We start from the raw sequence: 23,462 nt of genomic DNA, 5'->3' as shown, positions 1-23,462 counted from the left end.
ATCTCCTGCTTATAATTTACTTGCTGCTAAAATATTTTTTGCTCTCTTTTATGTTATCTCCCATTCTATTCTCATTTCCTCTCCTTGCTTTTTCCTATAATTTCCCCTCTCAAACTTTTGTATTTGTCCCATTTCCTCACATGAAGAATTTGCAAGACAAGCTTCATACACCCTCTTTTTATTGTGTTTCATCACAATCACTAGCTCCCTTGTCATCCAAAGAGCCTGCTTTTTTTGTTCCTCTAACTTTCAACCTTGTTGGAATGCACCCACTTGTTCCTGAAGCATCTCTGTCTTAAAGATCACCCCTTGTTCCATTACAGTTCTTCCAGTCAGGCTCTGGTTTCATTTTACATTGCCTATATCCCTTTTCATCACATCCAGACATTCTACATTATATCATCCCTTGCTTTTTTCCACTACTAATCTGAACCTTATGATATAGTAATCACCCTTTGCCAAGTGTGCTCACACAAACACTTGATCCATCTAATTTCCCAACATCAAATCCAGACAACCTGCTTTCTAGTTAGGATGAGACCATACTGATCAAGGAAATTCTCCTGAACTCATTGCAAGTGGCTGCATCAGGATTTTTAAAAAAAATTCTCATTAGAAAATCAAACATTTTACAGAATGGACAGGCTGCACTGGTGAAAATGTATTTATATTCAAGAGTTATTGCCCTCCAAAGCTCCTCAGTTCTCATTAGTATAAAGCTTATTCGCTCATACCTGTGTTTGAAGTGAACTGCTGACAGCTAGAAGAGACTGGATAACATTAGGAGGGCAGTAGGTGCGAGCAAAGGCCATTAATTCCTGCCGAGTTGTCAGGTCATGATACCCGTCTGACTGCCCCAGTTTGCTGCACACCTGCCAACCAGCACTGTAACCTTTGGGAGAAAAATAAACATCCTCCTGTTCATTTTATTAATTGAAAAGAGGTCATCACCTCTTTTGGCAGACACAACTCATTACAGAAATGCAGCACAAATAATGTTTCACTTATTTCTTTCAACAAAATGTAGATAAGTATCCATTGCCATTTAGTCACTTTGTATACAATTCCTCCTTGAACAATATTATTCCTGGAGTAAAAGTCAATTTATTCAGGTTGCTTTAAAACTTGAAAAAAAGAGATCTCAGTATTACAGAAAATGGAGGAAAGGAATGCAAAGTAAAAATGGCTGGCTTTTAAAAGTAATAGAAATCCAAAAGAAAATGCATGTAATGCACACTTTAAAAAAAAAGGACAAGCTTAAAAGCTCGAAGGGTTATAGAAATACCTGTGTTTCTGCCTCTCAAGATTGTATCGCCAATCGATGGAAGCAGGCTAACTGTGTATTTGGTCATGCCATGTCTGTGAAGTACTGGCTTAACAGATCCGGCTGGTCTTTGCATGTTTGATGAATGTTCATATAAAAGAAGATGAAAAGATTTGTGGAGGAGGGGGGTGGGGAGATGTTCCAGCCATTCTCGCCAGCTGCATCGTCCATTCCTGCCAATGGCAAATGACCGCTGTGGGTCTCCAGGCGGTGTGGAGTGGATTCAATAAGAAATCCCATCAACAGCGGCGGGGCCAGAAGATCCCGCCACCGGCGCCAAGAAATATGCCACGAGGGGCGGGGGAAATCCCCCGCCTTGTAAATGAATGGAAATCGAGCTAAAAGAATATTAGGAAAAACAAAAGGTGATTCAATTGGAATAGTTATAAACAATCAGAAAATGGAAATGCCTTTGCAATTAAAAAATTTTAAAACTGCAAAGATGAAAAGTTAATAATGTGGTGAAACATGCTGAATATCCTGACTGACTACTATGGTAAACAGTATATACGGTCAAATCAAAGGACAGATTTCTTGCATTGGTGCCTTTCATAGAATTTGCAGTGCAGAAGGAGGCCATTCGGCCCAACGAGTCTGCACCGGCTCTTGGAAAGAGCACCCTACCCAAGGTCAACACCTCCACTGTATCCCCATAACCCAGTAACCCCACCCAGCACTAAGGGCAATTTTGGACACTAAGGGCAATTTATCATGGCCAATCCACCTAACCTGCACATCTTTGGACTGTGGGGGGAAACCGGAGCACCCGGAGGAAACCCACGCACACACAGGGAGGATGTGCAGACTCCACACAGACAGTGACCCAAGCTGGAATCGAACCTTGGACCCTGGAGCTGTGAAGCAATTGTGCTATCGACAAGGCTACCGTGCTGCCTTTCTAGAGCTTGCGACTGATACTCATTGATCCTTCCACCGACGTTTAGATAAATCCCTGGAATGCTGGCAAATATCCCAAAGAAAAAATGTCAGACTTCAGTTAGGAATGTAGGCAAGGCAGGTGATGAGGAAAGGACACAAACTTATAGCCAGCGGTACTGAATTTGTTCCAATCCAGTAAAAAAAAATTTTAGTACTATCATCTTGCATCTTCCACTACCAAAATAACTGAAATTAAATGCTGCTTTACTATACCAACAACAGACCTCCTTGACCCATTCGTTCCCAGTTATCTAATAGTCTGCACAGTACTCGACTTTGAAAAGGTAATTTATATATTTTGCAGTTTGATTTAAAGCAATGCGCTTCAACTTATCAATTTTGGATTGGATTGGATTTGTTTATTGTCACGTGTACCTAGGTACAGTGAAAAGTATTGTTCTGCGCACAGCTCAGACAGATCAATCCATACATGAAAAGAAAATACATAGGGCAAACATAAAATACACAATGTAAATACATGCACACAGGCATCGGGGGAAGCACACAGGAGTGTCATTCTACTCAGTAGAGAAAATGTGTGAAGAGATTAAATCAGTCCATAAGAGGGTCGTTCAGGAGTCTGGTAACAGCGGGGAAGAAGCTGTTTCTGAAACTGTTCGTGTGTGTTATCAGACTTTCGTATCTCCTGCCCGAGAAGTTGTCAGAGTGAATAAGCTGGGTGGGAGGGGTGTTTGATGCTTCCCACTTTCGCAAGGCAGCGGGAGGTGAAGATAGTGTCAATGGATGGGAGGTAGGTTCGTGTGATGGCCTGGACGGTGTTCACGACTCTCTGTAGTTTCTTACGGTCTTGGGCCGAGCAGTTGCCACACCAGGCTGTGATTCAGCCAGATAGGATGCTTTCTATGGTGCATCTGCAAATGTTGGTAAGAGTCAACGTGGACATGCCTAATTTCCTTAGTTTCCCGAGAAAGCATAGACGCTGTTGTGCTTTCTTGGTCGTAGCGTCGACGTGGGTGGACCAGAACAGATTGCTGCTGATGTTAACACCTAGGAATTTGAAGCTGTCAACCATCCCCATCTCGGCACCATTGATGCAGACAGGGGTGTGTACGATACTTTGCTTGCTTTTACCAATTCAACCTGCAACCAAGCTTTCTGTACCAATGGCCATTTTATTTTAACCACCAATTAACGTTGTAGTCCACAATTATCGTTTTAAGAAATGTGGCCTGGTAACGATTTGGAAAGGTATGCCTGTGTTTTAAAATTTATTCTGGTGGAGATTTGTGCCAATTCTCATTTCATAGGAATTGAAAACGATTTGACTCAATTTTGTGCAGTCTTCCATTCTCACATCTTTCCCCTTTAGGCAGGAGACAACAAAAAGAAAGAGATGAAGACTAACACCTTTCTAGCACCTTTAACAATCATCAGATGTCCCAAACGCAAGTCAGTCTGAAGTGTAATATTTGTTGTAATGTAGGAAGTGTGGCGCCACAAACAGCAACGTGATAATAGCAGGATGATCTGTTTGTTAATATTGACGGAGGGATAAATATTAGCTGGGACAACAGTGATAACTCCCCTGCGCTTATTCAAAATAATGCCATGGATTCTTTCTCATTCATTTGATGGGTGAATCTCAGTTTCACGACTCATCTGAAAGAAGGCACCTCCAACAGCACAATGTCACTGAGCACTTCACTGGACTGTGAGCCGGGATTCTGAGTCAAGTCCTAAAGTGGAACTTGAGCCCACAGACTCAGAGATGATGGTGTTACCAGCTGAGCCATGGCTGGCAAACAATAGTGTTCTTGATGGCATTACTGAGATCATAGATGGATAAAGATTTCCACAGAATAATTGACAAAATTTTACACAAATGATAATTAGCTATTATTAAAGCACATGGAATTGGCAGGACAGATAGCAAACTGGTTGATGCAGCTGGTTAAGCAAGCAAAACAAAAGTACTGGAATAATAGGATGTGGAAAATGGTGCTGCAGCCATTTATTTTCATTCTGTATATAAATTACTTAGATTTCAGATGAGAGGGCAGGCTTCGGAGAAATGTATTATTGTCCAAAGACTACTTCGTTCATAAACTAATTTTAAATGCTCCGACATGTAGACTGAGATTTTGATCAAACATGAAACTGTTTTATTAAAACAAATAACTTACATTTATATTATTTATGCAACAGATGTTAAGAAATCATTGCTGAAAGGTAGTCTTCTGGGAGTGTGCAATTGACTCTGCACAAACATGCCGAGAATTCAATTTGCACAGAGGGTCATGATTCATCATTTTATTGGCACATATACCCAGCAACGACTCAGAATCTAATAATTGTCACAATATGTGTATTGTAAGCAATACAAAGGGTTAACAATGTGAAGTTCATACTTCTCACCACCAGATGGAGGTAAGCAGCAGTCATATAAATATCATGTGACTCCTGGGATTCTGGGAGAAGGTGTTTAGGCGTGAGATAGATTAGTTGCACAGTATAGAGTTCATAAGTAAGAGCTAGTGTATAGTTTTATTTAATAACTTATTCCTTGTTGACTGGTTAGAATCTTTAATTTAACAATCCACAACACAGATGACTGGACAATTCCATTGACAATTAATGTAATGGGGATTTTATTTAAATTAGACACAGGTGCTCATGCAAATCTAATTAATAAATTGGACTGAACCAAATTAAGTCAACAGCCTACAATGACACTGACTGTCAATTACGTGATTATAATGGCAATGAAATCAATACATGGGCAACATGTAATCTAACAGTGCAACATGAAGACATGAGGATGCCTTTGAAATTTGAGATAGTTGGTCCAAAAAGATCATCACTACTAGGCGTGCAGGCATATGACTCATTGCAGTTAGTGAAAAGAATTCACAGCACTGACCAGATATCAGTCCATGCAAAAGATGAAATATATGCTATCACTGAAAGATTTCCGAACATCTTTCAAGGAATGGGTACACTTCCATTCCAGTATAAGATTCAGTTAAAGGAGAATGGCAAGCCGGTGATTCACCCACCAAGGAGGATTACAGCTCCTTTAAAAGAGCACCTGAAACAGGAATTCAACAGAATGCAGCAGTTGGGAATCATCACAAAATAGCCCACTGACTGGGGCAGTTCAATGGTTTGTATTAGAAAAAATGAATGGAGATCTTCGAATTTGTATAGATCCAAAAGACTAAAATCAGAACATTAAAAGGGAACATTATCCCATCCCAAAGCGTGAAGAAATTACCAGTGAGATGGTGCATGCAAAAGGTTTTTCCAAATTAGATGCCTCAAAAGGTTTCTGGCAGTCAAAACTGGATGAATCCAGTAGGAACTTATGCACATTCAATACTCCCTATGGTTGATATTGCTTCAATAAAATGCCCTTTGGCCATGTATCTGCCTCTGAGATATTCCATCGTGCAATGGAGCAGGTGACTGAAGGAACTGAAGGTGTGCGAGTTTACGCACATAATATAATTATATAATCATCAACCCATGAAAAGCATAATGCAAGACTTCTGAAGATACTACAGCGAGTAGACAAATTTGGTTGAAGCTCAACCGGACCAAATGTCAATTTGGGTTATCCAAACTTGCATTCTTGGGTGACCAAATCCCTGCTAAAGGTGCAATCTGATGACGAGAAAATTGCAGCTATCAACAGGATGTCAAGGTCTAAGGGCAAAGAAGCAGTTCTCAGATTGCTAGGTGTTGCCAATTTCCGAGGAATATTAATTCCAAACATATCTTCTAGAACAACAGCGTTGAGACAGCTGATCAAAAAGAACATTCTGGGGACCTCCGGTGGCGGCTATGAGCGAGTAAGTCACGCATTTGGTGGCTCTCCCTCCGGTCAGACTTTTAGACCTTTCCCCCCCAACTTTTTCGAACTTTTGAGCGCTGGAGTGAAAAACAATAGCACTCTGGATCTGAATCCATACAGAGTTGTATAGACTTAAGGAGCAGAAAGGAGCGAAAACAGGCGAAGAAGGGGCTGAACAAAGGTGGTGTGGAAGCTCAAGTGGGAGGAAAGATGGCCGATGTACGGACCACAGAACGGACGGTCCAGACAGCACTGGACAACATGCTGCACGTCATGAAAGAGAGCTTCGCAGCACTGAAGTGGGATAATTTGGAACTACTCCAGAAAGCGGTGGAGCGACTGGACCAGAGGCTAGACGCTCAGGATAAGAAGGTCCACGCACTGGAGAAGACAGTGGAAGAGCAGGCGGATTTCTAAATGATAGCGGACATGGAAATTAGAAAGTTGAAGGAGTAACAATCAAGGCTGATGGACAGGCTGGAGGACCTGGAAAACAGGTCTCGCCGGCAGAATCTGAGAATCATTGGGCTCCCGGAGGGGGCCAAGGGAGTGGATGCCGCGGCATATGTGGCAGTCATGCTGCAGAAGCTGGTGGGGGATGATTTCTTCCCGCGACCGTTGGAGATGGACAGGGCACACAGAGTGCAGGCGAGGCAGCCCCCCGGGTGATGGTGGTCAGGTTCCATAGGTTCGTGGACAAGGAGCGGGTTCTGCAGTGGGCCAAGAGCACGCAGAGTTGCTCATGGAACAACAGTGTCCTGCGCATCTACCAGGATCTGAGCCAGGAGGTGGCCAGAAGAAGGGCAGCCTACAGACAAATTAAAGAGATCCTGTTTAAAAAGGTCAAGTTCGGGGTAATTTTCCCGGCGGGGCTTTGGGTCACATACCGGGAACAGCAACATTATTTTGACGACCTGGACTTCGCTAAGGGGCACGGACTGGTGCCGAACTGAGGACCCATGGACTCAAGTTAGAGTGTATTAAGGGATGTTTGCATTTGCTCGGAGATTGCCCTTCGTGTTAGCGATGTCGCTCGGCATGCTCTTTTACTTAAAATTGGGGGTGTTCTTGTGTTTGCCTGTTTGAAAGTTTTAAAGTTAAAGCCAAAGTTATAGTCAAAATTTCAGTTATTGGGTGCTGGGGGGCTGTTTGGGTTCTTTTTGCTATTTTTCCTGGAATGTTGGGAGTGGGGTGGGTGGTAGTGTTTACGCTCCAAACTGGGATGATGTAGATTTCATCAAAAGGCTGCTGGGGAAAATCCCCGACTTGGATTTGCACAAGTTGATTATGGTTGGGGACTTTAATACAGTCCTTGATCCCGACCTGGACCGGTTGTGCTCCAGAACGGGCAGGGTCCCGGCAATGGCAAGGGAACTGAGAGGGTTCATGGAACAAATGGGGGGGGGGGGGGGGGGGGGGTAGACCCCTGGAGAATCAGCCAGCCGATGGGGAAGGAGTTCTTGTTCTATTCACATGTTCACAAGGTTTATTCTCGTATTGACTTCTTTATTATGAGTAGGGACATTTTGGAGTGGGTGAGGGTTACAGAATACTCGGCGATCACTTTTTCGGACCATGCTCCACATTGAGTCGACCTGCAGGTCTGCAAAGAAAGTTACCAGCGCCCACAATGGAGGTTAGAGGTGGGATTGTTGGCAGATGAGAGGGCATGTGAGAGAGTGGGGAAATGCATGCAGGACTACCTGCAGGTCAACGCTACAGGGGAAGTCTCAGCAGCGGTGCTCTGGGAGGCGCTGAAGGCGGTGGTGAGAGGGGAACTGATCTCAATCCGAGCCCTTAGGGACAGAACGGACAGGGGGGAGATGGACAGACTGGTGCAGGAGATGATACGGACGGATAGGGAATATGCCGAGTCCCGAGGGCAGAGCGACTTAGGGAACGACGGAGACTGCAGGCGGAGCTGGGGGCGCTATCCACTGGGAATGCCATAGAGCAGCTCAGAAAGGCCAGGTGCGCGGTGTATGAGTATGGGGAGAAAGCCAGCAGAATGCTTGCACAGAAACGTAGGAAGAGGGAGGTGGCCAGGGAGATAGGGACGGTAGTGGACGGAGCAGAGAACTGGGTTGGAGACCCGGCAGGATTGAACAGGGTATTCAGGGACTTCTACAGCAAGCTGTATACCTTGGAACCCCCCACGGGGCCGGAGGGGATGAGGCGCTTCTTAGATGGGCTGACCTTCCCAAAGGTGGGCAGGGGGATGGTAGAGGGGCTGGGGGCCCCGATTACAGCTGAAGAAGTAATGGGGGCCTGAAGGCCATGCAGTCGGGTAAAGCCCTGGGGCCAGACGGGTATGCAGTGGAGTTCTACAAAAGGTTCTCGGGGATACTGGGGCCGGTGCTGGTTAGGGTGTTTAACGAGGCGAGGGACAATAGGGTGCTACCCCCGATAATGTCGCAAGCCACCATCTCGCTGATATTAAAACGGGATAAAGATCCAGAAGCCTGTGGTCCTATAGGCCAATCTCCCTGATTAATGTGGACACTAAACTGCTGGCCAAGATCCTGGCGTCCAGAATCGAAGACTGCGTACCGGACGTGATTGTGGAGGACCAAACAGGGTTTGTTAACGGCAGGCAGCTGGTAGCCAATCTAAGAAGGCTACTCAATGTGATTATGATGCCCCCGGAGGGCAGAGAGGTGGAGGTAGTGGTGGCAATGGATGCCAAAAAAACTTTTGACCTAGTGGAGTGGGACTATTTATGGGAGGTGCTGGGACGGTTTGGGTTTGGGGAAGGCTTTGTGGACTGGGTTAGACTGCTATATCAGGCTCCAGAGGCTAGTTTAAGGAAGAACAGGATGACATCTGAGTATTTTAGACTACACCGCGGGACAAGACAGTGATGCCCCCTCTCTCCATTGCTATTTGCTTTGGCCATAGAACCGCTGGCAATTGCTCTGAGAGTGGCAAGGGGATGGAATGGAATGGTCGGGGGGGATAGAACACAAGGTCTCGCTCTACGCGGATGACCTGTTTTTGATCGTGTCGGATCCAGCGGCAGGATTGGACGGGATTATGGAAACCATAGGGCAATTTGGCCGGTTTTTGGGCTACAAGTTAAACATGGCAAAAAGCGAGATGTTTGTGGTGCAGGCGAGGGGTCAGGGGAATAGCCTGAGGGGGCTACCTTTTAGGCTGGTTGGGGAAAGTTTTAGGTATTTAGCGATACAAGTGGCACGTGACTGGGGCAAGATGCAAAAGTTGAACTTGTCGAGGCTGGTGGAGCATATGAGGAGCGAGTTTCAGAGGTGGGATGCGCCCCGCTGTCACTAGCGGGGAGAGTGCAGATGGTGAAGATGACGATCCTCCCGAGATTCCTGTTTATTTTTCAGTGTCTCCCTATTTGCACTCCGCGGTCCTTCTTTAAAAGAATCAATAAAATCATCCTGGAATTTGTTTGGGCGGGGAAGCCACCGCAGGTAAAGAGGGGGATGCTGGAACGGAACCATAGTGGAGGGAGGACTGGCGTTGCCAAACCTCAGCAACTACTACTGGGCGGCTAACATAGCCATGATAAGGAAATGGATGGTGGGTACGGGGTCGGTTTGGGAGGGGGTGGAGGCTGCTTCGTGCAGGGGCACCAGCTTGGTAGCCCTGGTCACGGCTCCTCTGCCGCTCCCGCCGGCCAGGTACTCCACCAGCCCTATAGTGGTGGCAGCTCTGCGGATTTGGGGCCAATGGAGGAAGCATGCGGGGAAGTGGGAGCGTCGGTCTGGTCCCCAATATGTGACAACCACCGATTTGTCCCGGGGAAGATGGATGGAGGGTTTCGAGCGTGGCGGAGGTGGGAAGGATGGGCGACTTGTTCCTGGAAGGGAGCTTCGCGAACATGAGGGCGCTGGAGGAGAAGTTCGGGCTGGCGAGGGGGAATGACTTTCAGTACTTGCAGGTGCGAGATTTCGTACGTAGACAGGTCCCGTCCTTTCCATGCCTTCCACCAAAGGGGATCCAGGACAGGGTTGTTTCCAGGGGTGAGGTAGGAGAGGGGAGTCTCGGATATTTATAAGGAGCTTATGGGAGCGGAGGACACAGGGACCAAGGAACTGAAACTCAAGTGGGAGGAGGAGCTTGGTGGGGAGTTGGAGAGAGGTGTATGGGCAGACGCTCTGAGGAGGGTAAATGCAACTACAACATGTGCCAGGCTGGGCCTGATTCAGTTCAAGGTAGTTCACCGGGCCCACATGACGGTGGCCCGGATGAGCAAATTCTTTGGGCTGGAGGACGTGTGCTAGATGTGGCGGAGGACCAGCGAACCATGTCCACATGTTCTGGGCATGTCCAAAACTCAGGGGATACTGGTAGGGATTTGCGGATGTCATATGCCGGGTACTGAAAACAAGGGTGGCGAGGTGTCCAGAGGTGGTGATTTTTGGGGTGTCAGAGGACCGGGGAATCCAGGAGGGGACAGAGGCCGACGTTGTGGCCTTTGCTTCCCTGATAGCCCGGCGATGAATACTGTTGGCCTGGAGGGACTCAAAGCCCCCAAAGACCGAAGTATGGTTGTCGGACATGGCAAGCTTTCTTGGCTTGGAAAAAAAAAATCAAGTTTGCCTTACGAGGATCACTATCGGGGTTCACCCGGAGGTGGCAAACATTCATCGACTTCTTCGCGGGGAACTAATCATCAGGAAGGGGAGGGGGGGGGGGGGGGTGTAATTGGTATTTGCACACTAATGTATATTGGTACTGTTCACAATGCCAAAAAATACCTCAATAAAATTGTGCGAGAAAAAAGAATATTCTGTTCCCATGGACAGATGAACATGGAAATGAGTGGTCTGATTTGAAAACAGCACTTACAACTGGAGCAATACTATCATTCTTGGGCTCGATGAAGGATACAAAAATCTCTATCGATGCAAGTAAGGATGGCATAGGAGCTGTGCTACTTCAGATAACTTCTGATGAGCATTGCTGACCCATAGCTTACACTTCCAGAGCGATGACGCTGACTGAACAGCAATATGCCCAGATAGAAAAGGAATGTCTAGGTCTTCTGACAGGCATTGAAAAGTTCCATGACTATGTCTACGGATTATCAATGTTCACAGTAGAGACTGATTATTGCCCATTGGACATATCATAAAAATTAATCTAAATGATATATCCCCAAGATTACAGAGGATCATAATGAAACTTCGTCGTTATGATTTCCAGCTTGTGTACACACCAAGGAAGGATCTTATAGAAGCAGATGCACTATCCAAAGCTACTGAAGAAGATACTCGGGTGGATGATATAGCACAGTCAAGCTAATTTCTTGGGAGTGAATCTACCTGTATCAGATGAAAAACTCAAGTTGATCAAAGATGAAACCAAAAAAGATGAAACATTGCAATGCGTATTACGATATCTGAGAGATGGTTGGCCGAAAGAAAATTGTTCTAATTATAAGAATATTCGAGCTGATCTAAGCATAATCAATGGATTCCTGCTTCGGCAAGATTCGAACTACGTTAAGATGATCCTAAACTTAGGTATCAAAGTGCAACAGAATAGCTCGAACGTCAGTCTACTGGCCAGGCATTAATGCAGCTATCACTAACCTTTTTAAAAAAAATTTAGAGTACCCAATTTGTTTTTTTCCAATTAAGGAGCAATTTAGCGTGGCCAATCTACCTAGCCTGCACATCTTTGGGTTGTGAGGGCGAAACCCACGCAAACACAGGAAGAATGTGCAAACTCCACATGGACAGTGACTCTGAGCTGGGATCGAACCTGGGACCTCGGCCCTGTGAGGCAGCAGGGCTAACCCTCTGCGCCACCGTGCTAGCTATCACTAACCTAGTGGTAGAATGTGACACTTCATGCTTCATGTTTTGGGATGAGATAATGTTCCTTTTTAATGTTCCTATTTAGATCTTTTGGATCTATACAGATGTCAGCGCAACCAATCACTACAACAGAAAGAGACATTGACGATGCATGATCTTGTAAAGACTCCATGGTCGAAAGTGGGCATTGACATAGAACATAGAACAGTACAGCACAGAACAGGCCCTTCGGCCCTCGATGTTGTGCCGAGCAATGATCACCCCACTTAAACCCACGTAACCCATATACCCGTAACCCAACAATCCCCCCCATTAACCTTACACTACGGGCAATTTAGCATGGCCAATCCACCTAACCCGCACATCTTTGGACTGTGGGAGGAAACCGGAGCACCCGGAGGAAACCCACGCACACACGGGGAGGACGTGCAGACTCCACACAGACAGTGACCCAGCCGGGAATTGAACCTGGGACCCTGGAGCTGTGAAGCATTGATGCTAACCACCATGCTACCGTGAGGCCCTATTCCGTGAGACATATTCTACTTTCATGGCCAAGGTTACTTATTAATCATTGATTACTATTCGAATTACCCGGAGTTGATAGGCTTATCGAACTCCAGTAATCAAAGCCACAAGAGAAGTGTTTGCTCAACATGGTATCCTGCTCAGAGTTATGACTGACAATGGTCCATGTTTCGACATCTGCAAGTGGATCCAATTTTCAAAGCAGTATTATTTTGAACACACAATGTCCAGCCCATTATATCCCCAATCAAACGGAAAAGCAGAGAAAAGTGTTCACATTGTGAAGAAATCAATGGATTCGAGAAGTGATGGATTCCTAGTTCTATTAAGTTACAGAGCTCCTCCGTTAGCTACAGTTTTTTTCGCCAGCTCAATTCCTGATGAATCGACAGTTACATACAATATTACCTAATTTAGGATTAGCAGATTCTGACACTGAAGATGTTCTAATCAAAATAAAGCGGAACAAGCAAATGGAACAACAGTATTATGACAGGACAGCTAAAGAACTAGCAAAGCTAGAACCAGGTGATCATGTCAGAGTACAAATTCCCACTGGAGGATGATGACTAATGAAAATTCTATTCTCAGAAGAGACATGAGAGCACTTCTGAAAGTGAGTCAACTCATCCGATATTTCAGAATATTGAGTTCAACACAGAACTACTCAAAGCTACAACTTCGAGAACACAGAAGCGAGATATAGTTACCACGAAAAAGTCAGAAACATTTAATTAAGAACCATCAAGATTGAGAAGGTTGGCTCAAATCAGAAGAAAGCCAGACAGACTCAATCTATGTCCTGTAAAAAGTTAATAACTTATTGATAGCACATAACAATATGCATTTACATGTACAGAGCATACATTGCCTACCGTGATGATGTACAAACATCTTCAAAGAAAGGGGGATGTAATAATATGTATATTGTAAGGAATACAAAGGATTAACAATGACGTTAATACTTCTCACCACCAGATAGAGATAAGGAGCAGTCGTATACATATGATATGACTCCTGGGATTCTGGGAGAAGGTGTGTAGACGTGAAATAGATTAGTTGCATAGTATAGAGTTTTGTAGTAAGAGATATAATTTGGTTTTATTTAATAACTTATTCCTGGTTGACTGGTTAGAATCTTTAATTTAGTAGTGTAAATAAATCCGCTTTGTTCAATAACTCAGCTTGATGTTCTTTGTTAACACTACTTCTCAAAGTATCTAATCTTGATAGACATCCTGATAGACCCAACAGAGAACATCACAATAATGGAGTCTTCGTATGAAATGGTGACTCAATCCTCAATTGCAGCTCTCCATGAGTCACATAACAATGCAGGCAGACTGCGCTTAGCAAGAAAATAGGAACCAGAAGTTGGAGAGAAAATAAACAGGAAAATAACTGCAAAACAATATCCCATTCTGCTTAAGTTCAAATTTAAACATATTTACTTAGTAACGGCCCCTGTTCAAAATCCGCTTGTGCAGAATTTTAGGTGTAATTGCGAATTTATATAATGGATTTGTGGCAGGATTGAATATTAAGATCGTATAAAATAAGACCCAAGGCACCTAAATTTCCCTTTTTTGAGCAAATACAACATCAGTGCGATCAAAATATCAAAGTCACCTGCAGACATAAGTTCTTGACAATGGATACTGGTAGTTTTGTAATCTTGATACTGAAGAGCCTGTTCAGCCAGGAGAACCAATACCTGCCCTTTCCTCTGTGCCTTATCTTGTCCTGTTTTATTTGAAAAGCAAAGACAAAATAACACAGATCAGACAATACTTTCCAAATGAATCATCAACCAAAACATCTGCTGGAGATGGTCAAATGACAAGATAAGCATAAAAATCAAACTATGGATATGTTTGCAAACTAAAGTTGTGACATATATTCCATATTGGTGTTATAAAAAGCTGATTTATCAAATATTGCAACAGTTAGTCAGAGATTCTTTGAGAATCAAGTGAGTAGATTCCTGTCAATAATTACGTCTACCTTTATAAAATCATTGAAATGCTATCTAATCTGATGGAACAGACCACCGAGAAAAAACACTTACCTGCTACTCTCATCAAATCTGCAAGCACCAGGAGCTTTTTTGACTGTTTGTAGGCTGTTGGACATTGAGCAATACATTCTTTTATGAGTTGGAGTCGGTCTGAACACATACGTACTATAATGAGACAAGACAGAAGGAAAGAAAAAAAACAATTTAGATAAAATTGGTGCATTTCCAAAGTCAAAACAAGAGGAAATCTTGCTGCAACAATAGTGTCCAGACCACAGCAATTTGTGCCTACCATAACTGTTGACAAACATGTTCAAAGAACTAAGCTTTTATGGAGAAAATAGATTACTTAAATTAAATTCAGTTCACCAAATAAGCCCTACAGGGTTTCAATCCTATGAGATGTAAGGCCTGGTGAACAAGCGGTCGTCCAAGTCTGCTCACCCTAATTGTAAAACCAGAGAATGATACATGAAGTGTAACTATTTAGTCTACTGAGTCAGTGCCAGTTCTTCATTACAGCTGTCCATTTAGCCCCATCCGCCTGTTCTTTTCCCATAGCCAAGAAAATTGCTCCTATCAAGTAACTATCCAATTCCCTTTTCAATTATTATTGAATATGCTTCCATCATTTTTTCAGGCAGCACATTCCAGCTTGTAACAGCACATTACATAAAAATATTTTACTCATGTTGCCTCTGCTTCTTTTACAAATTAACTTAAATCTGGTCCTCTGGTTACCAACCCCTCTGCCAGTGGAAACAGTTTCACCATATTTATTCCAACAAAATGCTTCAAAATTTTAAACACATCAATCAAATCTCCCTTTAGCTTTCCCTGTTCCAAGGAGAAAAACTTAATTTACTTTCATCTTTCCATGTAACTGTAATTTTTCATTTCTAGTAAATCTCTGCTGCAACTTCTCTTAGGTTTTGGCATCCTTCCCAGTGTGGTGCCCAAAGTTTAACACATTTAGCTGGCAGCTAACCAGTGCTTTCTAAATAGAGGCATAATGTCTTTGCTTTTATGAACTTATAACGCCAAGGGTCCCATATGCTTTTTTAATAGCCTTCACAACTTCTTACCTTCAAAGACTTATGTACATGCATTTCCAGATCCCTCTGATCCTTACAAGCCTTTAAATTTTTAGCAGTTTATACTGCCTCTCCTCATTTTTCGTACCAAAATAAATAACCTCACACTTCAGCTAATTTTCATCCGACGTGTCTGCCTATTTCACCAATCTGTAATGCCCGCTTGAAGTCTGTTACTAGTTTCCTCACTGTCATATTTCTGAGTTTCATGTCATCTGTAAATTTTTTAACGAGATTCTATACACCAAAGCCACAATCATTAATTAATATGAAAAGCACAATATCGACTCTTGGGGAACAACACTGCTCACTTCTCTTCAGCCTAAGGAACAATCATAGAACATAGAACAGTACAGCACAGAACAGGCCCTTCAGCCCTCAATGTTGTGCCGAGCAATGATCACCCTACTTAAACCCACGTAACCCGTATACCCGTAACCCAACAATCCCCCCCATTAACCTTACACTACGGGCAATTTAGCATGGCCAATCCACCTAACCCGCACATCTTTGGACTGTGGGAGGAAACCGGAGCACCCGGAGGAAACCCACGCACACACGTGCAGACTCCACACAGACAGTGACCTAGCCGGGAATCGAACCTGGGACCACTGGAGCTGTGAAGCATTGATGCTAACCACCATGCTACCGTGAGGCCCTGAAAAAATACTTTTCACTGTACCTCGGTACACACGACAATATCCCCATAACCCAGCAACCCCACCCAACACTAAGTGCAATTTTGGACACTTAGGGCAGTTTATCATGGCCAATCCACCTAACCTGCACATCTTTGGACTGTAGGAGAAAACCGGAGCAAACCCACGCACACACTGAAAGGATGTGCAGACTCCGTACAAACAGCGACCGAAGCCGGAATCGAACCTAGAAACCTCGAGCTGTGAAGCATTTGTGCTGTTCACAATGCTACCGTGCTGCCCCATTTATCATTTACGACTCCTCCTTGCTTTCTATGCCTTAACCAATTATGTATCCATGCAGCCACTTCCCATTTAATCCACAGGCTTCCATTTTGCACATAAATCTACTGCATTATGTGTTAGAAGTTAGAAGTAGGAGCTATTGATTATAAGTGCAAAGCCATGAAGAAGCTATTTTTGAAAAGCTGAAGCAAGATCTTCACTGAACAATTGAAGGGACATGGAGGATGTCAAGTTGGAATGATTCAATTACTGCAGTACTGAGGATGAATGACGTTGACAAATGTAGAATGCAACAGTATGCAGTTGAATGCTGATAAAAGGAGAAATAGAGTAGAAGAGAAACAAAATCTGCATTAATGGAACAAATTCAAATTTGAATCATCCAAATCAACACAGATTAGATGTCCCAAAAGGACATGAATTTAGTCCAACAAAAAAATAATTTATAAGGGCTAAATTAGAACACTTGTACTTTAACATTAAACATCCCAAAAGCACACTGATGGTTAAAAGTGTACTAAAGAGCATGAGAGGATTAGCGTACCTTCAGAACAGTCCATATTGATTTTAGTTGCATTGGAAATGTTTATTGGTCGTAAGAACCAAAGGTGCAAATAGTCAAATTGTAAAGTCTCAGGCAAACGACCACTCGGAAGTGACGACTGTCGAAAAAGTTGGATTTATTTCCTTATATATTTACACCACCTACTCCCTGAATGGTCTCCTGCACCCAGCTCATACTTGGGCCAGGGTATTTTTATCCCAGCAGTCACTGGTTTAAGGGGGGAGCTCCGTCCCACTTCATCTGGGTAGATCACAGGGACTCTGAGGTTGCAGATCCCTGGGCCTCCTGTAGGGTTATAACATCCTCCCCATCCCCAAGTCCAATATGTCTTCCATTGCGATGGCAGGACTGGGGAAATCCTTTGACTCTTTGACCGGGGCTGTATATTCAGCCTTTGCTGTTCCAGGTCCGGAGGAGTATAACGGATTGGGGAGCGTCCTTTTCGGGCTGAACATCTAGGTACTGCTGTTCTTTGCCCAACGGTCACCACTGGACTGGTTTCAACTTCTGTGGGTAAAGTCTCCATGTCTGACTTAGGGTTGGTCGAGTTGACTTCCTCATCTCTGAATTGAGGGGCTTAGCCGCCTCGCTGGGTATCAATGGCCGTTGTTCTGGAGGAAGGGATACTACCGGCCTGGGGGGCCTCAGCCGGTCCTCAGGCAACAGTACAGCCCCGCTACGGAGATGGTCCAAGTGTTGGTTAGAGTTCTTTTCTTATACCTGTACAGAATATGAGACTGTACCGGACGACTTTATTATCGTTCCCGGGATCCACAATTCTCCTTCTGCAAAAGTTTGGAAATCGCCTGCTAGAAATTCCTGAATAGGTCTGGTTCTTTTTGTTCCGGCCTTTTCCAGTTAGTCGTAGGTCCTTTCATCGATGTCCAGTGAACTTGAGGCTCAACCGCTTTCGCGGCCGATGTCCCATCAAAAGCTCTGCAGGCATTACACCAGTGGTTGCGTACGGTGTGGTCCTATAGTAAAAAAGAAAACGGGCCACGTGGGTTTCTGGAGAACCCGAGGTCTGTTTCTGCATCTCGCGTTTAAACGTCTGCAATGTTCATTCGGCCAACCCATTGGATGACAGGCGGTAAGGTGTGGTTCGGTTTTGGGCCCCATTTTGTTTTAGAAAATCAGCGAACTCCGAATTTGTAAAGGCGGTGCCATTGTCCGATGATGGTCGTTGCTTTACTTCGTTGAAAGCTTTCTGCTGTGGCCGGTCCCAAAGCCAACACTGGCCCTTCTTTAACAATTGGTGTAGTGGGGCCATGTTTTGGATGAACTTGCTGTAATAATTTATCAGGTCCCAAAAAGTATGGAGTTCCATAAGACATAGGAGTAGAATTAGGCTACTCGGCCCATTGAGTCTGCTCTGCCATTTAATCATGGCTGATATTTTCTCATTCCCATTCTCCTGCCTTCTCCCATAATCCCTGATCCCCTTATTAATCAAGAACTTATCTATTTCTGTCTTAAAGACACTTAGTGATTTGGCCTCCACAGCCTTCTGCGGCAAAGAGTTCCACAGATTCACCACCCACTGGCTGAAGAAATTCCTCCTCATCTCTGTTTTAAAAGATCGTCCCTTTAGTCTGAGATTGTGTCCTCTGCTTCTATTGCTTCCTCCAAGTGGAAGTATCGTCTCCACGTCCACTCTATCCAGGCCTCACAGTATCCTGTAAGTTTCAATAAGATCCCCCCCATCCTTCTAAACTTCGAGTACAGACCCAGAGTCCTCAACTGTTGCTCATACTACGAGCTCTTCATTCCAGGGATCATTCTTGTGAACCTCTGTTTGATCCTTTGGTCCAGGTGCTTGTCGGACTGCCGTACCTTATTGTCCACTGGGTGTAACCCTTTTTTATCCTCCCTAACCTTGAAATTCGCACTTTTCACGCCTTAAGCAGACACCAACTGCTTTGAATCGACGTAGCATGTCCTCCAGGATTTTCATGCGTCCCTGGTCAAAGGAACCGGTGATCAATAAGTCATCCAAGTAAACTGCTTCATGTAGTAACACTTGGAGTATATAATCCATCACTCGTTGGAATATTACACATGCTGAACAAACTCTGAATGGCAGCCTGGTGTACTCATACAAAGTGCTGTGTGCATCGATGGTGACATATTTCCACGAGGCCAGGTCCAGATCTAATTGAAGATAGGTGTGGCTCATGCCGAGCGTGGTGAAGGTTCGATCCTCAATCCTGGGTACCAGGTAACGATCCAAACAGGATGCTCGATTAATTGTCATCTTATAAGCTCCGCAAAGGCGGACAGAACCATCAGGCTTCATTACTGGCACAATCGGTGCAGCCCAATCTGCGACGGTCCAATTATGCATCAACATTTTGTTTCAGTGCATAGGGGGTGGGATGGGCACGAAAACACCGTGGCTGAGCCTCGGAGTCCACTGAGACCGTGGCAGAGGCCCCCTGGATGGTACAAAGTCCTTCCTGGAAAATCCCCATAAATGTGCCAATACCGCATCCACCCCATTAGGGTATATACGGCATGCTTGCTGCCAGCCCAGCCCAAGGTGTTTCAAGCAATCACACCCCAGCAAATTTGGCCCGAGCCTTCACTACCACCAATGGTAGGTTTGCCAACTGTGTCCCGTATTCCACAGGGGCTTGAGGTGTCCGCCACCTCTATTGGTTCCGCCGTGTATGATGCCAGTTGAGCGTCAGTGTCTCACAACTCCAAAACGCGTATGCTTGAATGGATCTGATTCTATGTGTGATGGCTAATTATTGAAACTGTGGCTCTGGTCACGACTTTCATTTGCATTGTAAAACCATTGATCTGGACCGTCACTTGGATGGGTGCCACCCATGGCGCCGAGATGCAGTAAAGATGAAGGCCTCTTACAGCTGATAGTCTACGAAATGTGTCCACCCTCTGAGACGGTCACTGGGGTAGTGGCGGTGGGTGGGTCTCCTCAACGGGATCCGTTTCGTCAGCTGCTCCTGGTACCAGTGCGTTCGTCCTGGGGTATCTTGACGCGAGGGAGATACTGCATTTCCCGCTGTGAAAGTGCTTCCAACAGAGGGAGTCTCGAACTACAACACGGGAGAGGGGCGCTCTTCGTCCTGCTGGGCGTCTTAAGTTTAGGACATCCATTCCCCGAAGCTCTTGGACACTGTTTTCGGCACCCTCCCGTGACAAAGCTATTTTGGTTGCTTTCATCAGGTTCAGATGGGTCTCTTCCAACAAGCATTCTTGAGTTGCCAAATCCCGGATGCCACAGACCAGTCGGTCTCTGAGAGCCTCAGATAATGTTAGGCCGAACTCGCAGAACTCGGCAAGTTTCCATAAACAGCCCAGAAATTCAATTACAGATTCTCCGTGGTTCTGAGCTGCTGTTTAGAAACAAATATGGCGGACAATTAGCGATGGTTTCAGGTCAAAATGGTTGCCTACCAGTATAACTAAATTCGTAAACTGGCAGGTGTTGGGTCAGTCAAACCTTTCATGATGCTGTAGGTCTCTGCACCACAGACCATTAGGAGGGTCACTGCCTGACATCCCCAACAATGTTGTTCAGTCGAAGAAAAATGCACATTTGCTCAATTTATTAGGTCCAAACCCCAGTCTCGGCATTGAGCGCCTCCAGCTTACCGATAAGCGGCATCCCTGCTGCCAAATTGAGGCCCGGTGCCTAATGGAGGTGGGCGGCCTGATCCGGAGCAAGTGGTGGCTCCTGCAGCTCCACTTCACCCTCGTCGCCAGAGCTCAGTGGTTAGCACTGCTGCCTCAAGGCGCCGAGGACCCAGGTTCGATCCCGGCCCAGGTCACTGTCCGTGTGGAGTTTGCCAATTCTCCCCATGCCTGCGTGGGTTTCACCCCCACAACCCAAAGATGTGCAGAGCAGGTGGATTGGCCACACTAAATTGTCCCTCAATTGGACAAAAAAGAATCGGATACTCCAAATATATTTATAAAAAAGACTCTCATCGCCAGTGTAAAGTCTCAGGCAAGTGACCACGCGGAAGCCACGACTGTAGATTTATTTCCTTATAAATTTACACCACCTACTCCCTGAAGGGTCTGTCACAATGGGCGTGGATCGACAATACCGGACCAAACTAGAGTCCCAGACCAACGATACAAACCCACAACGTCTATGGCAGAGCTTACACGACATATCGGGCTACAAAGCAAGGCCAGACAGAATCTCTGGTGCATCCCACCACGATGAATTGAATGAGTTCTCTGCCCGCTTTGAACGGTCAACCAATACATTAGTGCCACCCGTCCCAACAGCCCTGTACACACGCATACCCACTATTACAGCCTCAGAGGTAAGAGCTGACTTTTTGAAAGTGAATCCGCGGAAAGCGACGGGCCCCGAAGGAGTCCCTGGGCGAACAGTCTGAGCCTGCGCAGACCAGCTGACGAGTGCATTCGCAGATATCTTCAACACCTCACTCCTCCACTCTGAGGTTCCCACTTCCTTCAAGAAGACCACCATAATACCAGTATCAAAGAGGAATAAGGTAGCCTGCCTCAACGCCTATCAACCGGTGGCCCGACATCTGTTATCATGAAATGCTTCGAGTGGCTAGTCATGACGCAGATCAAAGACAGCTTCCCAGGCTGTCTTGATCCGTGACAGTTCACCTATCGCCTCAACCGATCCACAGCAGAAGCTATCTGCCTGGCCCTGCATTCAACACTCGAACACCTTGAGCAAAGACACTATTATCCCAACAAAACTAATAACCAAACTCTGCAATCTTGGACTTGACCCCTCCCTGTGCAGTTGGATCCTTGACTTCCTCACCAACAGACCACAATCTGTCAGGATAGGCAGCAGCACCTCCTCCACAAGAGTCCTCAACATCTGGGCCCCGCAAGAACGTGTGCTCAGTCCTCTACTGTCCTCCCTATATATACATGACTGTGTGGCAAGATTTAACTCCCATTCTATCTATAAGTTTGCGGATCATATTACTGTGGTGGGCCGTATCAAACAATGACGAGTCAGACTACAGAAGGGAGATAGATCACTTGGCTGCATGGTGCACCAAAAACAAAGTCTTTCTAAATGTCAGCAAAACCAAGGAACTGATCATCGACTTCAGGAAGTGTAGTATGACACACGCACATTTCTACATCAATGGCTCTGAAGTGTAGATGGCCGATAGCTTTAGTTCTTGGGGGTCATCATCACCAACTGTCTATCCTGACCCACTCAAGTTGCTTGCCACCCTCCCATTCATTCGGTATACACCTCCCGCTGCCTCAGGAAGGCAGACAGCATTATCAGAGACCCCTCCCACCCAGGCTTTCCACTCTTTCAGACCCTTCCATCAGGCAGAAGATACAGAAGTCTGAAGACCAGTACATCCAGACTTAGGAACAGCTTCTTCCCCACAGCTACAAGACTCTTCAACGACTCCCCCTCGGACTGATCTGTTCCCTGTAAGACACTACTGTGTACGTTTCCTCGGCCGCAGAAAAAATGGCTAGCACGGTAGCACTGTTGCTTCACAGTGCCAGGGTCCCAGGTTCGATAGCCTGCTTGGGTCACTCTCTGTGCGGAGTCTTCACGTTCTCCCTGTGTCTGTGTGTGTTTCGTCCAGGTGATCCGGTTTTTCCCACAAGTCCCAAAAGACGTGTTGTTAGGTGAATTGGACATTCTGAATTCTCCCTCTGTGTACCCAAACAGGTGCTGGAATGTGGCGACTAGTGGCTTTTCACAGTAACTTCATTGCAGTATTAATGTACGCCCACTTGTGACAAGATTATTAAGGATGAGTAAAAATACTTTTCACTGTACTTCAGTGCGTGACAATAAATCAAATTTATGTCCAGGTAGTCTCTGGTTTAAGAGGATAGCTCTGCCCCCACATCTGGGTAGAACGTACTGAGGTGAGACCGCAGGGATTGAGGTTGCAGATTCCAGGATCTCCTCTAGGGTTTTAACACAAATATTAGCCGACAACCTCATCGGCATTAAAGGGATTTTTGAGAGCATGGCTCTAATTCTTATGGGAGATAATAAACTTGACATCAGAAATGTCAGACGTTGCATGGATATACAGCAGAAATTTGCATGTGCAATCATTATAATGGAAGGATACACCATTTCCAGACCAATAATATAGAAATTAAGTTAACTCAAAGAATAAGTACAACAGTTTCATAGGCAAAGCTCATATTTCCTTGATCACAACCATAGTTCTGTTCAATCATTCATTGCAATGTTCAACATCAAATAAGAAGGGAAAACAGAGTTGTTGAACTATTTTGCTTTTGAATGACTCAGATTTCTTAACTATTAATAGTTCACATTTTCTGTTCCAAATTTAAATTTTGCAGGCAAGGAGAAGCATAAAGGTGGTCCTGAGATGCTTAATGCATGAATGATTTTGATAAATTGAAAATCTCTGAATCAATTTATCATCAAACCCTGAAGTTGGTTCCATATCCAACGCGG

At 45.0% G+C, this 23,462-nt stretch overlaps 1 protein-coding gene across 2 annotated transcripts in view; it reads right to left on the bottom strand.

Moving 5' to 3' along the window:
• Positions 1-23,462, bottom strand: part of nbas (NBAS subunit of NRZ tethering complex) — a 339,860-nt gene that overhangs the window by 149,314 nt on the left and 167,084 nt on the right. For both annotated transcript variants that reach the window (XM_038800239.1, XM_038800240.1), the window contains exons 32-34: positions 14,466-14,579; positions 14,027-14,140; positions 735-892 (exon numbers count right to left, since the gene is read on the bottom strand). In XM_038800239.1, the coding sequence (XP_038656167.1) occupies positions 735-892; positions 14,027-14,140; positions 14,466-14,579 (386 nt within the window). The remainder of the gene's footprint in view (positions 1-734; positions 893-14,026; positions 14,141-14,465; positions 14,580-23,462) is intronic.

Source organism: Scyliorhinus canicula, chromosome 6, assembly GCF_902713615.1.
Source record: "Scyliorhinus canicula chromosome 6, sScyCan1.1, whole genome shotgun sequence".
Taxonomy (NCBI): Eukaryota; Metazoa; Chordata; class Chondrichthyes; order Carcharhiniformes; family Scyliorhinidae; genus Scyliorhinus; species Scyliorhinus canicula.
The sequence above is the reverse complement of the archived record's forward strand: the minus strand, read 5'-3'. Positions and strand labels throughout refer to the sequence as shown.